Source organism: Equus caballus, chromosome 24 (assembly GCF_041296265.1).
Source record: "Equus caballus isolate H_3958 breed thoroughbred chromosome 24, TB-T2T, whole genome shotgun sequence".
Lineage (NCBI taxonomy): Eukaryota > Metazoa > Chordata > Mammalia > Perissodactyla > Equidae > Equus > Equus caballus.
This window is the reverse complement of record NC_091707.1, coordinates 59,021,174-59,037,388: the sequence shown is the minus strand read 5'-3', so window position 1 is coordinate 59,037,388 and position 16,215 is coordinate 59,021,174. Positions and strand designations below refer to the sequence as shown.

Genomic DNA, 16,215 nt, shown 5'->3' with positions numbered 1-16,215 from the left:
ACTCAAGGAGCCGCAGAGGGGGCCGTTGGTCTGGGAGCACGGGCAGGGCGAGGTGCACAGGAGCTGCCTGCTGAGGACAGCGCGGGCGACGGCGCCCGAGGGGCTGCAATGGGGCGAGGTGGATCCCGGAGCGGCAGGGCAGGTGTGGGGAGAGGCGGGGCCCGACGGACCAGGGTGCCTCTCCCTGCACCCGCTGGGGTGGGAACAGCATTCAGGGATGTGCGAGGCGCAGGTCAGGGAGAAGGAAGGTCAGGGTCTGACCCTGTATGCGTGGCAGGGACCCTGATGGTGACCCTGGTGGAGGGGAGGAGGATGACAGGTTTCACTCAGTGGCACCAAGTCTGGGCTGCCTCTGAGGCACCGGAGCAGGCTGACGAATGCAGGAGGCAGGAGACACCCTTTGCATCATCTGAGCAGAGGGGGAAACCAAGGCTGCGGGTGTGGACAGCACCTCCAGAGAGAGGTGAGTGGGCAGACAGGGAGAGGCGAGAGGCTGGAGGAAGCCTGGAGCTGCCATCCCAGGAAAGTGCAGTGGAGACACAGGGCTGGGCAGCAGTGTGGACATGAGGCCAGGCATCAGTGGTATGGACTTTGGGCAGGGCGGTGGTGGGGTAGACACAAGGCTGGGCAGTGGTGTGGACTCAGGGCTAGGTGGCAGCAGTGTGGACAAGGGGGGGCCAGGCTGCGGTGTGGACATGGGACTGGATGGCAGTGTGGACTCAGGGCCGGGCTGCGGTGGTGGGAGGGAAGGAACTCTCTAGCGGGGGCTCTAGCACAGTGAGGGGTGAAGGAGGTGGCAGGAGGGCGTGGCCCCTGGGAGGACAAGAGGATGGGGCACCCTGAGCAAGGGGCAGTTGGGCGGGGGCAGGAGGGTGGGGGGCGACTGCAGGGGTGGGGAGGGGACAGCAATCCCACACTCACTCCACACCTGCACGACCTCCCCAAGCCTCGCTTTCCCCACGTGATGGAGACACGGCCACACAGCCCAGGTCAGCAAGGGCCAGAAATGCAGGTATACCCAGGCCAGAGGCCGGCCCAGCACGGAGGGCTGAGGAGCCCCCGTTGCTCCCGCCCTGCTCAGGGCTCCGCCAGTGATTAGCCAGAAATTAGGAATAGGACCCCAGCTCACTCTGAGCACCCTGACCACGCCCCAGCAGTCTCTCCCCCGACACCTGGAGAAAGCAGCAAGCCGAGTGAGGCCTGGTGTGGGGGGACAGGGCCAGGCAGGGGCGGGAGGAGCACCCACGCTGGGGCACCCGCAGGCCCCCAATATCTATTGCCCCTCAGCACCCACAGGCTCCCATCAAGTGCCACCTCCTCCAAGAGGCCCTCCTGGACACCTCGGGTGGAACGGCAGGGCCAACAGGCCACACCAACTCAGCATGGCACACAATAACCCTGCCAGGGGTCAGGGCCGGATGTGGTGACCATTTCAGATCTTCCCATTGAGAGAGAACTGGGGTCACGTCTCATGACACCATCGGGAGACAGCCGCCCAGGTCTGGACCTCACCCCGGCCGCTCCACGACAACTGACTGCTATGAACGGTCTTTATGCTTGAAATGATTTTAAAAAAATCAAAAGACTATTCTATGACACGTGAAGAGGACGTGAAATTGGCATTTCAGCCTCTGTAAATAAAGTGTTACTGGCGCTGCCACGCGTGTGTTTACTACTGCTGAGGCCACTTCCTGGCGACAACAGCAGAGCCGAGTAGCTGTGATGGAGGCGTGTGGCCCGCGAGGCCTCCCGCTGCACCTAATGCTTCACAAAAACGTGCACCCACCCCGTACAGAGCCACCGACTCAGTCCCTCCAACGTCCAGAGGCACGAAGAGAAGAGAAAAAGGGGAGAGGCCGTTCTAGGTAACAGGCGCTTAGGAGACGAACCACCGACGGCAACGAAAGGCCTGGCGGGGTCCAGAGTCAAAAAATCAGAGGATGTCTGGGAACAATCGTTTGCTGCCCATGGGTGGGACCCCCAGCTGCAGCCCAAGCCCACGCATCCTGGGGTGGCTCATGGGAACCAGGACCTGAGCGAGGCCTCACCCTACACCCGAGTGGGCCCCCTGGCCAGACTGGGCAGTGCAGCCCACCCAGGACACCAGTTCCTTCTGAGAGTCCCACAGTGGGGACATGGAGCTCGGGGGCTTGGGAAAAGGGGCCCATGTGCCAGGCTGGGGAGGGGACGGGGCTGCAGGGAGCCCGACTCAATCCACCCATGAGGAGCGGGGAGAAGGACGTCCGAGCTGGTGGACCCTGCAGGGTCAGTCCATCACCCCTCCCTCCTTATTCCCCAACAGCCAGATGTGTGAGCCCCCTGGAGGCCAAACGTGGACTCTGACACGGGGGTAGAGAGAATCCCTGACTGCCGAGCGCCCGGTGCCCTGCCAGCCTCATGTGCCCAAGAAAGGCCCCTGTCCCCTGCTCAGGGCACCTCAAAGGGGCATCAGCCTTCCCCTGGGCAATCTGATGGGCAAAGCTGGCCCTGCAGCTCCCTACCCTGCCTCATGCCACAGGTGGGGCCCCTAGACTACAAGGGTATGGACAGATCTGCCTTCCAGCACCTTCCAAAGATGGGCCCCCAACACCTTGAGAATCAGATAGAAGCCCAAGAGCCCTCTTGTGGGAAAAGGTCCCACTCGCAGAGGTAGGGACCCATGCCCGTGAGCACATGTCCCAGCTGTGCATGTCCACCCAAGGCCTAGAGCTCACCCGTGGGTCCAGGGCCCAGGTGGAGATGCCGGGGCCTGGGGCCGCGTCGAGGCCTCCTCACCAGGTGTCCTGCAGCAAGTGGGGTTGGTGCCTTCCCGGCCCCCAGCCTGATCCCTGTCTTCAGCCCCAGGGCACCCCCACTCACCTGCAGCATGAGCTCACACTCATCACGCCCCACGAAGATGAGCTCTCGGGGGAGCCGGTGGCGGGTGCCACTGCTGCTCACCAGGAACCAGGAGGTGACACTCATCTTGGCGCTGGCGAGGCCCGTGTGGCCCTGGAGGGGGAGGAGTCATCAGAGCAGGGCTCCCCTGCCTGGGCCTGGGCCCCCTGGACACACAGTACACCCAGCACACACCTTGCCCCTGAGGTTCAAGTCCCTTCACGACACCACTGCAGTGGCGGCTTCTAGACATACTGAGCCACATCGGGCCACCTGCCTCCCTGACTGTGTCTGCCCCGTGGACCCCTGCCTGGTGAAGACTCCTGCTCCTCCCTCACGTTCTAGGCCCCACACAAGCCTCTTCCCTCTCTTCTAGGTGCCAGGGGTTGAATTCGTGGGGCACTGGCCATATTGCCTTCGTGTGGACCCATATGTCCCTGTGACCTACCAGGAGTAGCTCTCGGGTGGGACTCAGCGTGGCCCATCAGGTCCCCACAATGCCGGGCCCACAGCACCAGACCCGCCCCAGGACAAAAACTCTGAACCAGAGGATCTGCCTCCCTCAGATGGACATTCTGGGACAGGCTCCGCGCTGGGGTGGGGAGAGGCGCTGGACACAGGAGCCCCGAGCCATCAATACGCCTATCAGCGAGAGGAGACAGAATGTCCCTTGGTAGCCACTGTGGCCGGCCTACAGAGACCCCCAGACCAGAACAGTACTGGGTGATGAGCACATCAGGTAGCCCCTCAGTGCCAAGGAGGGAGGTGGGGCCTTGGTGCCCGAGGTCCCAGGGGCCTTGGTGAGGGAGGAGTCGGAGGGGCTGGGGTGCCCCGGATGGACAGGGAGCACAGGTGGCTTGAGGGGCACAGTGGGGGCAAGTTGAGTGATGACAAGGGCCAATGTTACCCCAAGACCAGGCCCTGGGCAGCCTGAGGCCCTCGGTCCTGCTGCCCCAGGGCAGCACAGGCCCCCATGCAGCCAGTGTCCACATTTCTGCACATGTGTCCTGCTCATCCAGAGCATACAAGCAGAGCTGTGTCATTACACCAGCATGGGTGCACAGGCACCAAATGTGCAGACACGCCCATGCCACATGTGTACACACAGCCTCCCCATGTACCAGAGCCACCCACAAGTGCCCCGGCCACCCTCCTCCGCAAACACACTCACAGTGCTCACACACACACACACACACACACACACACACACACACTGGGTAAAGTGTGTCCTGAGCACCGCCACATGCCAGGCTGTCTCCTGGGCTCTGACAGACAGCTGTGACCAAGACACACAGCATCCCCACCTCCCAGCGCTTCCCTCCAGCTGGGGGGACAGGCGGCAAAGCCCGCAAACGGCTCCGAGAGAAGGTGCGAGAGACTCAGAGAAAAGGGGGCAGGGGAGGGCAGCGAGCAGGAAAGGTGACATCTGAGCGAGGCTGGGAGCAGCAAGGTGGGCATGTGAGCACCTGGGACCTCGGTCCAGGCAGAGGGGCAGCCAGTGCACAGACGAGGGGTCGTACGCCCCTGGGAGTGCTGGGGCTTGTCCTAGAGTGAGAGGGGAGTCCCTGGAGGCCCGGGACACGCTGCATCATTGTGGGGCTCAGTGCGAAATGAAAACGAACAACGCCCTATTCAAAAATTAACAAGAGTTTCAAAACATCGAGAGCAGAGCATCAAAGGAAAGCAGGGTCTGAGCAAGTGTGCCGGCCACACGCCTGTGAGGCTGGCCCTGGAGGCCCTGAGCTGATGTCCGACTGTATGGAGAACAGATGTGGGGTTAGGCGGGAGGCTGGCCAGGAGGCAGACAATAACTAGGGAGAGACATGGTGTGGCACTTGGTGGGGGGGGGGTTCCCCAGGCTCTGTCCCTGCAGTGCCCGTACCAGAGGCCTCAGCTGCCAGGCTCTTTGCCCAGCTCCTTGGGGCGGGGGGACCATCAAGCCCCACCCATCCGTGAAGGCCCAGTGACCACAAATCCCACGGCATACCCTCATGTCACCTCCGGCAGGCAGGTGGGAAGACGTGGGAAAATCCGCCCCAGGAGAAGGCAGCTCCAGCTGGCTCACCCCAGGCCCCCTGGCCTTCCTTCCTCAGGGTCCAGCCAGAGAGGCAGGCACTGGAGCAAGGGGGGCGGGGACTCCCATGCCCCTGCAGCCCTCCGGAGGCCCCCACAACCCTAGCCTGCTAGAACACCCCTCAGCGGTGCACTGAGGGAGATGACAGGGCTCTCTCTCGGAGAGCCCCGCCCCGTCACTGCGTTTCCCAGCCCCCATCCAGCCCCCGGCGCATCCCAGCGCCGCCGCACACTCTGCCATCACCTGCCACCAGCTCCCGCTGGGCAGTAGGCACGGAGACCCCACCCAGAGGAGGCCGCAGCCTCTGCTTAGGGCAAAGAGAAGCCAAGTCCCCAGAGCCTGTGCCGGCGCCAGGCCGCCCCTGCCACCGCAGCCCATCCTGAAAAAGCCCAGGCCTGGGAGCTGTGGACGCTCCAAAAAAGCCTGCGGCCGGCTCGGGGCTGGGCTGGCCATCGTTGCTAGGAGGGAGAATAATAAACACCTCAAACTTGTCCCCTCGGCCGCCCCAGCCAGAAGAGCCACCCGGCTGGAGGTGAGGAGGGGAGGAGGTGGAGTCGCCGAGGGGCTGGGAGAGGCGAGGCGGGCGGGCGGCCGCGGGAAGCAGAGGGAACGGAGGCCGGGAGAGGAGGCAGCGACGGCGGCGGCGAAGGGAAATGAGGAGAGAGGGAGGAGGAGGAGGAAGACGGAGGGAGGGACCGCGGGAGGAGAGACCAGGCCGGGAGGCGGCCGGGCGGGAGCGCCGGGCCCGGAGGGGGAGGGAGCGGCGCCTTCTCCTGAATCAGCGCTCGCCGGGGGCGGCCATGGCCGAGCCGGTGCCTGGGCGGGGACCCCGGCACCCGGGCCTGCGCCCCCCTCTCCAGGCCGCGGAGACGCGCTCCGGGCGGCTCCTCCCGGCCTGGCGGAGACCTCGGCCGCCTCCGAGCCGGCGGGGACCGGCCTGGCCAGGTGCGCCGGCGGCCCCCTAGCCCCGCGCCTTTGTCCGGTCCCGCCGGGCCCCGCGCCCCTGCCCCCTGTCCCCTGCCCCGTCCCCGCAGGCGCGCAGGTGCGGGCGAGGGAGGCCCCGGCGCCGCGGGCACAGGGCGGCGCGTCTTACCTGCGGCTCGGCCCCGGCTCGTCCCGGCTCGGCCCCTGCCCTCCCGCCCGGCCCGCCGAGCGCTGGGCGGGGCCGCCGCCTAGGACATGCCCGGCGCGGCCCGCACGCTCGCGGCAGCCCCGGCCGAGCCCACGCGCAGAGCGGCGGCCCGCGGCCTCGCGCGGCGGGTCCCTGACGTCTGCGGCGCCCGCCCCGCCCCGCCCCGCCCCGCCCCGCCCCGGTCCGGTCCAGCCCCGCCCCCGCCCCGCCCCGGTCCGGTCCAGCCCCGCCCCCGACCCCCGGAAATCCAGGTTAGGGCGGGCCCAGGGCGCCAGGTGAGCGCGGCCCCCGCCCCCAGTGGCGCAGCAGCCCCGCCCCGCGCGCCCACCCGTCGGCCACCTGGGCCCCGCCCTCCTCCCCACTCGTCCCCGGACCCCCTCCCCTCCCCGCCTCGGCTTGGGGAGCCGCCCCTCCTTACCAGGCGGAACCCCGTGACCAAAGCATCCCCGCGTCCTGGCCCTGGGCCCGCGGGTTAACGCTTAAGCTCGCTCCGGGAGCCCAGGCTCCAGCCGCGCCCCGATCCCCAACCTTTGGCCCCGCCCGCCCTAATGAGGGGCGGAGGGTGGAGGAGGTACGGTGAGTCCCAGAGGCGCAGCCCGCCCGGCCCTTATCCCTCCTCCCGCGCCCCCGCGCTCCCTTGCCGGGGGTTCTAGGCCGGGCGAGGGGCGGGGGCGAGGACGCTGTCCTGCGCGGACACCGACTGTGCGCTAGAGTCTGCCGAGGGGCGGGGGTGGTCTGGGGGCTCCGGAGGTGCTCACTGTTCCGGGGGTAAGTTCTCACGGGCTGCTCGCTCCGTGCCAGGCTCTGCAGTACAGGTATCCGGTGTCCCGGGAGCCCGGAGGCGGAGGATTAACGCTGGGGGCGGGGGCGACGTGGGAGACGCCTGGTGGAGGGCTCGAGCGTCCGGCATTCCTCCCTTCCAGGTGCGGGGGGGGGCCTTGAGGAAGGCGCGGAGGTGAGCGGCGAAAGTGGAGGCAAGTCGTGGGAGATGCGCTTGAGGAGGGCGCTGTGCCAGGGGGTCTGGGCCTCACGGCATGGGCAGCATTCACACGCTGCGACAGTGCCCACCGTACCCTGCACCCGGGCCGGCTGCTGCTTCGCCGTGGCACTCCACAAAACGCCGTAACAGCCATCAGGCCCTGCCCCGGGTGGGAGCACGGAGGGAGCCTCACACCCGCTGTGCAGGCGGAAACCCACCTGCAGTGGGGAGGGCTAGGAGAGGCCTGGAGGATGCCAGGCAGCGGGTGGCGCCACTGTGCAGGCTCCCAGGAAGGACCCGTGGTGGGAGCAGACCCGTGGAGGGGTTGAGGTGGGAGTGGGGGAGGAGGCTGGGAACCTGTGGCCCGGGACCTGTGGCCAGGTGATCAAGGAGCTCGGACTTCATCCTAAGGACAGTGTGGCGCCAAAGGAGGGTTTGATGCCAGCTGAGACCTGCTCAGATGAGGGTTTTGGAGAGCTGCCGGGCGCCAAACAGAGTGGATGGGAGAGCAGGACTGGGGGTGGGGATGGTCAGATGTCCACCCAGAGGCCCTGAGCTAGAAGAGGTTGGGGCAGAGGGTAGGGAAGGGGGTGGGCTGGGTATTCGCAGTTTGCTGCCCAGACCTGCCCTCCTCCCTTTCCACCCTCCCAGTGCTCCCGGACAGACAGCCCCATCCCCCACCCACCGCTGGCTTCCTGGTGAGTCTGGCCTCCTGCCCAGAGGTTGGGGAATTTCCCCAGCTCCCTTCCTGCTGGGCGAAGACCTGTCCTCTCCCTGTGAACTTTCCTACCCTCTCAGGGCTCTAGGACCAGCCCCTACCCAGGGCCCTTACCACCCTCTGGTTCGACCCACCCATTGTTGCCACTTTGGTAAATGGCCCTTCATAAAAGTCCTTTTCTCTCTTTGCCTCTTTCTCCTGCCAGGACCCTGACTTCCTCCAAGGTGAGGGAGCGGGGAGACAAGGATGGTGCCCAGTGGTCACCTGAGCCACTGCTGCCACTGGGAAACAGGTGAGCAGGCCAGGAGGGCGGTTGTGTAGGGTCAGCAGTTAAATTTGATCCAGTGTCATGGAGAGACCTGAGGACACTCTGGTGAGCTGTAGGGTAGCATTGGGGAGTTCAGGACAGAGCTGGGGAACAGCTGTTGGCATGGTCGTGTGTGGTGATGCTTAGAACCACAGGGAGGGGGCAGAGGAGACTGGGAAAGGAAAACCAAGGAGGGGTGTGGCCACAGTCCCCCCAAATTGATCCATACATTGAATGCAACCCAGTAAAAGTAGCTGCAGGATGTTTTTCTATAACCGTAGGAACCAATTCTGAAGTCCATGAGGAAAATAAAGGTTCAAGAATAAAGAACCCAAAAAGACTTGAACGGACATGTCTCCAAAGAAAATGCACCAGTGACCAACAAACAGCACATGGAAAGATGCTCAGCATCGTTTGTCACGGGGAAATGCAAATCACACCCTCGGTGAGGTAACACCTCACACCCACTGGGATGGCTACTATCAAAAAAAATCCAAAAAAAGAAAATAGTAAGTGTTGGCAAGGGTGTGGAGAAATTGGAACCCCGTGTTGGGCGTGTAAACGGTGCAGCTACTATGGAAAACAGGATAGTGGTTCCTCAAAAATAGAATTACCATATGGTCCAGCAATCCCACTTCTGAGTATATGCCCAAAATAATTGACAGCAAGGACGTCCATAGATATTGTACACCTGTGTTCATAGCAGCGTTATTCACAGTAGCCGAAAGCTGGCAACAACCCAGATGTCCATTGTTAGATGAATGGACAAGCAAACAATCCATGCGATGGACTATTATGCAGCCTTAAAAAGGAAGGAAATTCTATCACACACTACAACATGGATGAACCTTGAAGACATTATGCTAAGTAGAATAAGCCAGTCACAAAGGGACAAATTCTTTATGATTCCACTCATGCGAGGTCCCTAGGGCAGTCAAATTCATAGACAGAAAGCGCAATGGTGGGGGCCGGGGGCCAGGGAGTGAGTGTCTAATGGGGACAGAGTCAGTGTGGGAAGATGGGAAAGTTCAGGAAACGGACGGCGGTTACGGCTATACAATGATGTAAACGTACTTAATGCCACTGAACAGTGCACGTAAAAATGGTTAAAATGGTAAATTTTAGGTATATTTTATCACAATTAAAAAAGTAAAAAAAAAGAAAAAAGACAAGCCTATAAAATTCTGAGAAAGAAGGCTGTAGTCCTGCCCGAGGGTGGACTGTCATAGAACCGATTGGAATATTTTGTTATGGGCGGTAGACTGGACACACAGATCGGAGGTCTGTGTGACTCTTTAACATAGAATTCTTTGGCATTTAAATCCATGAGGAAAATGGCATTATTTAATAAAGGGTACTGGGACAAGGAGTTGGCTGTCTGGGGAAAAAAACATGACACTGGTCTCCTCACTCCAAAATAAATTCCATATGGACCAGAAATATAAAGGCAAAAAAAGCTGCGCCACGAAAGCATTCGGAAAACCGCAGGAGGCAGCTTTACAGGCTCAGGGTGAGGAAGGCTTCCCTCCGCATGACACAAAAGCAGAAGCCAGAAAAAAAATTTCTGATGCATTTAATTAAATTACAAGTTGTGACATTTTGCACAGATGTAACCTTTTAAGCCAAAGGATGTGCGACAAACTGGGAAGAACTGTGTCTAACTCATCTGGCTGACAAAGGGCCGCTTTGCTCCCACGGCGCTCCCGTCAGTGAGTAAGGACTGCCGTCAGGCGGCCTACACGCAGTGTGCAAGAGCAAACCCGGGCCGCTGCTTGCTAAAGGCTCCTTGACTTCACCCATAAGCAGAGAAATGTAAACACAGGCTGCCCAGAAAGAGTATTGTCACCTACGGACTGCGGGTTTTGAGAGGGGCCGGGAGGGCAGGGTGGGGAGACAGGCACCCCCAGTTACTGGCCAGAGTTTGAGTCTGAGATTCAGGGAGGAGAGACAGTGCCCATCAACTTAACCAAGGCCCAGGTCCAGCCAGCCTTTCCCCTGCCCGGCTCCATCCTGGGGGATGTTCGCCTGCGTGCACATGCTCTAGGCAAAGCTGGAAACACCTGGACGCGTATCCATCTGAGGGCACCAGTGAGTGAGGGTGGATGCTGTGCAGCCTGAGGCACCATGCGGCACCTCACAACCCAGAGCCATTGCCTCGATGTTCTAAGTGAGCCCACAGCCCCCTCACTCTTCCACATGTCTGGTCACGGTGGTGGCCTCTGCCCCTGGGAACTAGCGACAGGGGAGACCTTGTTTCCATGTCTGCCCTTGGTTCAGCCTGAATTTTTTTTTTTTTGAGGAAGATTAGCCCTGAGCTAACTGCTGCCAGTCCTCCTCTTTTTGCTGAGGAAGACTGGCCCTGAGCTAACATCCGTGCCCATCTTCCTCTACTTTATATGTGGGATGCCTACCACAGCATGGCGTGCCAAGCGGTGCCATGTCTGCACCTGGGATCCCAACCAGCAAACCCTGGACCGCTGAAGCGGAACATGCGAACTTAACCACTGTGCCACCAGGCCGGCCCCCAGCCTGAATTTTTTAAACCAGGAAGCTGTATTAAGGATTACAAAAATTGCTGTATTCTTTAGGGAAGAGACAGTCAGGAGGGGGCGGGGGTCCCCCTGCGGAATGTGGCAGAGTCAAGAGAGTGCCCAGCAGGTCCGGTGGGCTTGGGGCCAAGGACGCATGGTTTCAGGGCCAGGAGGGACCTGAGCTGGTGCCCAGGGCTTGAGGTGGAGTGTGCAGATGCCCTCTTCGGGGGATGGGAGTGGAGCCAGGGGATGAGCAGAAGAGATAAAAGCAGGGGGTTTGTGGGGGCAGAGGCCTCCCCGCCCCCTCCCAGCCTGTCCCCAGCCCCCAGGCTCTGCAGCCCCCACTGGACTTGGCAGCCTTTACTTGGGGCTGGGACCGGGACCAACGTCAGCCCCCGTTCCCTCCAGTCTCCTCCTGAACCCACACGCTGCTCTCCAGTGCTCCTCAGGATTCCGGAGGGGTCTCTGGCTGAACTTGCATAAGCCGGGCCTCCCTCAGCCCGGCTGCCCTGTCCCCTTGGTCAGGGACTGTGGGCTCCAGCCGTCCCTCCAGCCTTTGGATTTTTGCATTTAGTCCCTAGTTGCAAATATGTTAAAAGCTTCCAGCCGCCAGCAGAGCACTACAAACTGGGTGTGGTTGCTGCTAGGGGAGAAGGAATCCTCCGTGTAGACAGACAGCAGGACCGGAAGGTGACAGACACAGACCCTGGCAGAGGAGACGTGCCCAGAGGCTGGCTCTTTCCCCTCTGTTGTCTGCCCGGGCCAGGCACACCCTTACTGGTGACCAGCAGCCAAGGACCAGCTGCAGCCAGGAGCTGGGCCTCCCAGAGGTGAGGCCACTTAGCGCCTGGGCTGTGAGCAGACCAACGACTTCCCCATTTTATGTGTCGTCTGCGTGGCTGCCCCGGTCCGTGCATATGTCTCCAGCCCAGCAGAGGACAGGAGCCGTCTGCAGGCCGGGCCCCGCCAGCCCCCAGCTGGGAGAGTCCTCGGTGGCGCTTGTCTGCAGCCTGGGCAGCTGGAACGGGGGCTGCACACAGGGACAGGCGGCAAGTGGCCTAGCCAGGGCCCTCCCCTCCGGCCTGGCTCCTCCTCAGGCCCGTGGAGGGCCCTGGCCGTGCTCCCAGGCCTGCCGGCCTGCCCGTCTGAGACGCCGTCTTCTGGACGCAGGCTGAGACCCGCCGCTGGGACAATTATCCCCAAACAGCGGGAGGGCCGCTCCGCAAAGCCAGAGCTGCATTGTGTCCACGTTTAATGGTCCGCCCCAGCTGAGACCAGCTGGGCCACGGCAGGATGCTCGTTAGTCCCAAGACCACTGAGGCGAGGGTGCCAGGCTGTCACCCCTAATCCCACTCTGAGCCTCTCTCCTGAAGGGCATGGGGTCTGTTGCACCCCTTGCAGGAGTCACCCCTACACAGGGAATCCAAGAGCAGGAGGGCAGTGGCCATGTCCCCCATTCAGGCCCGCCTATTTAGGCCCCCACTGCCCCCACATTCACGCCCCACTCCACATTCATGCCCCCATGCATGCCCCGACTGTCCCCATTCATACCCCCACTGTCCCCTATTCCTGCCCCACTCAACATTCATGTCCCCATTCATGCTCCCACCCCACATTCATGCCCCCACTGCCCTCCATTCATTCCCCACTTCACATTCATGCACCCATTCGTGCCCCTCACTGTCCTAATTATGCCCTCACCCCACATTCACACCCCCACCCCATAGTCGTGCCCCCATTCATGCCCCCACTGCCCCCATTCATGCCCCCTTGCCCCTGGCGTGGGCTGTGGTCCGTGTTCTGTCTGGGGCACAGAGTCGGACAGTGGCGAGCTAGGAGACCGCCCATTCACGAAGCTGGTCCTCGTCTCTGGCACCCTCAGGCTGGAGCACAGAGCCCGTCTCCGCTCGGGGTCCGGCTCACTGTCCCCCCCACGCCCCCATACCCTGCGGCTCCTGTGATGGACTGGTGGGTGGAGAAGGACTCGGGGAGTCGCCTCCTGCCTGCTCACGGGGGCCTTGCTCAGGGTTCCTCGGGGCCCACCTTCTGCAGCTCGCTGCCTCCGCTCCCCACCATGGGGGGCACTGAGGGCTCTGCCCCAGCACCTCTCCCCCTCGTTCCTCCAAACAGAACCGGGGCCTTTCAGCCACCAGTGGAGAGGGAGCACTCTTGATCTCGGCGGGGAGGGGCCGGGCCCAGTTTTCAGCCCAGGAGATGTGAGGGGAGGTCTACTGTGGGCAGCCGGGTGGGGAAAGGCGCTTCTGGGAATGCCGTTCATCCCATTTAAGAGGTGAGTTGAGGTAAGACACTCTGCCCTCCACTCACTGCCTTTGCCAGATGAGGATGTGATGCTTGGAGCTGCAGCAGCCATCAGACAACCAAGAGGAGAAGACCAGGAACAGAGCAGAGAGACCAGTCCAGATTCCTGCCATTGCTGACCTGGACCCAGCGCCGATAAACGCCTTTCTCTTATTCAGTCAAACAGGCAAAAAGCCCTCACTGTCGTTTAAGCTCCTTTGGGTTGAATGTTCTGTTACTTGCAGTCCAAACATCTGTGTATCATAGTGTGTTTAGATCAGCTTTCTCCAGACTGTTGTTTAGATATTAGTGGTAAATGTTTCTGTAAAAGAAAAGTCAATTTTAGTGATATATGTATATATTTTTAAAAATAAAAATGTGTTATCCCTGCCCCGCCCCGCCCCGGGCGTGACCTCTGGGCACTGAGCCTCTGTTTCTGGCGACCGCCACGATGCGGTCTCTTCTCTTTAGGGAGGGGGAAGTTGGGAAGAAACTCCTTGAGGGCTTCTCCAGGATGACCCGTGAGCCAGGATACCTGCAGAACGGGCTGGGACCGAGCTCTCGAGAACCTCCCTGTGACGTCCGTCCATTCCATCAGCCCTACGTACGCACTGCGCAGCCCGGAGCGTGGCCGTGGGAGGACGGGCAAAGAAAGGCACGTCCCATCAGGGAGATGTCTGGAGCACCGGCCCCTCTGACAGCGAGTTGGGGACATCCCACGGATCATGGATGCAGCTGTGGATGGAGGCACCGAGAACACAGCCAGGAAGAGGGGCAGCCTCCCCACCCCGTCATTTGGTGGACTTGTGTGGCAGTTCTCTGCGTCGTGTGTTAATCCTGGCATGGGCGGCATGCACACCGACAGTGGGCAGGAACGGGGTGATGGTGGTGATCGCTGCCACTGTATTAGCAGAAGTGACCGTCCCGAAGCTCTTCTCCCGGGGCCTTTCTCACCCACCCCTGCCCAGACTGAGACCTGCCCGCGGGTCTCCGAGGGCTCTCTCAGGAAGCAAGCAGACTCCCGACAGGTCGGGGTGCCTGAGTGATGGCGGCACTTGTCCAGTGGGTGGCCTTCCTCGTGGTCACTTGGATTCTCCTCCTGCCTGGGAAGCGGGACCGTGCAAAGCCAGCCCTGGCACTGTGGGGACGACTTGGCTCACACATGAGTCACCGGAGGAAAGCCGGGCCTGGAGACGAGGTCCCCCCAGTGAAAGTTGACGCTGTGACACCCGTGGGTGACTTTGTCGAATGGCTAGTGAAAAACTGACTCATTTGCTGCCCACAGATGTGGCACCGTGTGCACATACGTGTGGTCACCTGCTGGGGCCGTGGGGTGATGTTCTGGTCCCTTCTGTAGTCAGCAAGCCGGCAGTGGAGCTTCGAATGAAGACTGGCGGGAGAGTCCCCCGGCCCTGGGAACTGAAGGCTTCCGCATTCGTCAAAAGACCACTTTTTGTGAAGCAAAGTGCCTTTCGATTTTGAGTCACAGAATGGAAGTTTTTGTTTCATGTCTCGGATTGATTTTGTATTTTTTGACACTTCACACTTATTTCCTTTGTGTGTTTTAACTCATGCACATATGCTCTTTGAATAGCATTAGACCTTTAATAAAAGTCAGCATGTTTTTTTAAATGTGTTACAACATTTACAGGTGTTGTTAGGCACAACCGTCCTTCGATCCCCGCACACACCAGCCTGGAGCCCAGCGCCTGCTCGTCCCTGTCCAGGCGGCACCGCCGGCCGCGCCTGCTCCCGTTCCAAGCCAGCATCTCGCCTTGCAATTTCAGCACGTGTCACGGTGCCCTTCAGTGTCCGCTGCGCACCAAACGTGTGCGCTGTGCAGATTGGTTTCTCCCGGTTCTGTGGCTTGTCAACAAAAATCTCTGGAATATGGGAATTAGGTTAGGAAAGCTTTATTGCTTGTATGGTTTACAAACCCGGGAGACGCAGCCCTCGGGAGCAAACGGAAGTAGGCGCCCCGGTTTGCGAACTGTGTGAGCAGTAGAGCTTTCCTGAGTTCTGGTATGGCGGGGATTTTTGTTGACATTCTTTGGTGTCAGTTCTGTGGCTCAAATAGGGAAGCATTAAGCGAAACGTAGCAGGCTCTTATGGTCTCAAACTGGACCCGAATCAAATCAGGCGGAGATGGGAATTCCTCCAAGTAAAGACAAGGAGCTGCCGCCTCCTGGGGGCGGGCAGGCCCCGGTGTCAGAACAAGGCGTCCCGGGTGGCCGGCAGGCTGCTTCCCTTTGCTGCAGGGAAACCCCGGTTTTCAGACCATTCTGGAGTGAGATTCAGGCTGCGCTTAGTGTAAGTTTCCCACCCGGGAACCACACGCCGGTGGGGGGTCAGACAGGCCTGGGTAAGGGTCTTGCTCTCTCTCGGGTGAAATTTTATGAGGAGGAGAAGAAAAGAAAAATGAATACTCTATCTCTATATGTTTTCTTTCTTAACACGGTTCTTGGTAAAATAGATGCCACCTTATCTCTCATTATTCTGTTACAAAATTTAAAACACATACATATACAATTTAAATAATTTTTACATCAATTAAATCATGCAGTAGATTATATTTGCCAAGCAAATCTACAGCACTCATTGTAGGTTATTAGACCATTTACTTTTTAATAATAATGATTAAACTCTATTCACCCGAAGTAAGATTAAAGAAAACCTTCTGCCTCTGCCTGTGATGAGCAGCAAATAGCAGACAAAACTTTGCACCACAAGCAACTCTAAAGGCCAGACTTAAAAACACACGGCTGTTGGGAGGCATCAGGGAGCAACCGAGGCAGCCAGGACTTGAGCCCCTGCCCAGAGGGAATCGCACTGAGGCGGCCCGGCCTTCTCAGCCGGCTTCCTCCTCGGGGCGTTTGCTAATGTGTGGCTGGTGCTGGCAGCTCTAAGCTCTCGTCAACGGTCTCTTGGGCCTGGGGAGACAAATGTTGGTGCTGGGAGTTGCCACCCAACCTTCGGTGCCTCTTTTCTTAAGGTGTTGGCCCATTTCTAAGCTGTTTGGGGTAAAAAGCCAAGCAGAAAGTGGCAGCTAAAAGCCTAAAAATCTAAGCAGAATGATGTTCGAGAGAGAAGTCAGTTCTGGCATCAAAGAGAAGGCACCTTGGAAATGAGGCCCCTGGATGTGACTCTCCAGCAAACCAGAAATACACATCGTCCCCACCCTGGACAGTTTTGCATACACAATGTCCAACACGCCCTCAAAAATCACCAGGCGCCAGGGCCAGCCCGGTGGTGTAGTGGTTAGGTTTGCACACTCCACTTTGGCAGCCCAGGGTTTGCAG

At 60.3% G+C, this 16,215-nt stretch overlaps 1 protein-coding gene and 1 long non-coding RNA gene across 15 annotated transcripts in view; one reads left to right on the top strand and one right to left on the bottom strand.

The window, feature by feature from the left end:
- The window catches only part of CEP170B (centrosomal protein 170B), a 28,581-nt gene extending 21,956 nt beyond the window's left edge, over positions 1-6,625 (bottom strand). For 2 of the 6 annotated variants that reach the window (XM_023628543.2, XM_070249890.1), the window contains exons 1-2: positions 6,502-6,625; positions 2,860-2,991 (exon numbers count right to left, since the gene is read on the bottom strand). In XM_023628543.2, the coding sequence (XP_023484311.1) occupies positions 2,860-2,964 (105 nt within the window). In that variant the 5' untranslated portion in view covers positions 2,965-2,991; positions 6,502-6,625. Of the gene's footprint in view, positions 1-2,859; positions 2,992-4,864; positions 4,977-6,044; positions 6,215-6,501 lie in introns of those variants that run through there. The other 4 variants (XM_023628540.2, XM_070249889.1, XM_023628539.2 and 1 more) reach the window with 4 other exon arrangements.
- LOC106782533 (uncharacterized) lies at positions 5,220-14,548 on the top strand. Of its 9 annotated transcripts, XR_011432173.1 has the most exons (5): positions 6,520-6,654; positions 7,007-7,057; positions 7,986-8,072; positions 8,369-8,596; positions 12,956-14,548. It is a non-coding gene; the product is annotated as an uncharacterized lncRNA (long non-coding RNA). The 9 variants fall into 9 exon arrangements; XR_011432168.1 differs by lacking the exons at positions 6,520-6,654; positions 12,956-14,548 and adding an exon at positions 5,220-5,483 and having other exon boundaries at positions 8,369-8,600; XR_011432167.1 differs by lacking the exon at positions 12,956-14,548 and having other exon boundaries at positions 8,369-8,600.
- Positions 14,549-16,215: the final 1,667 nt, after the last annotated feature.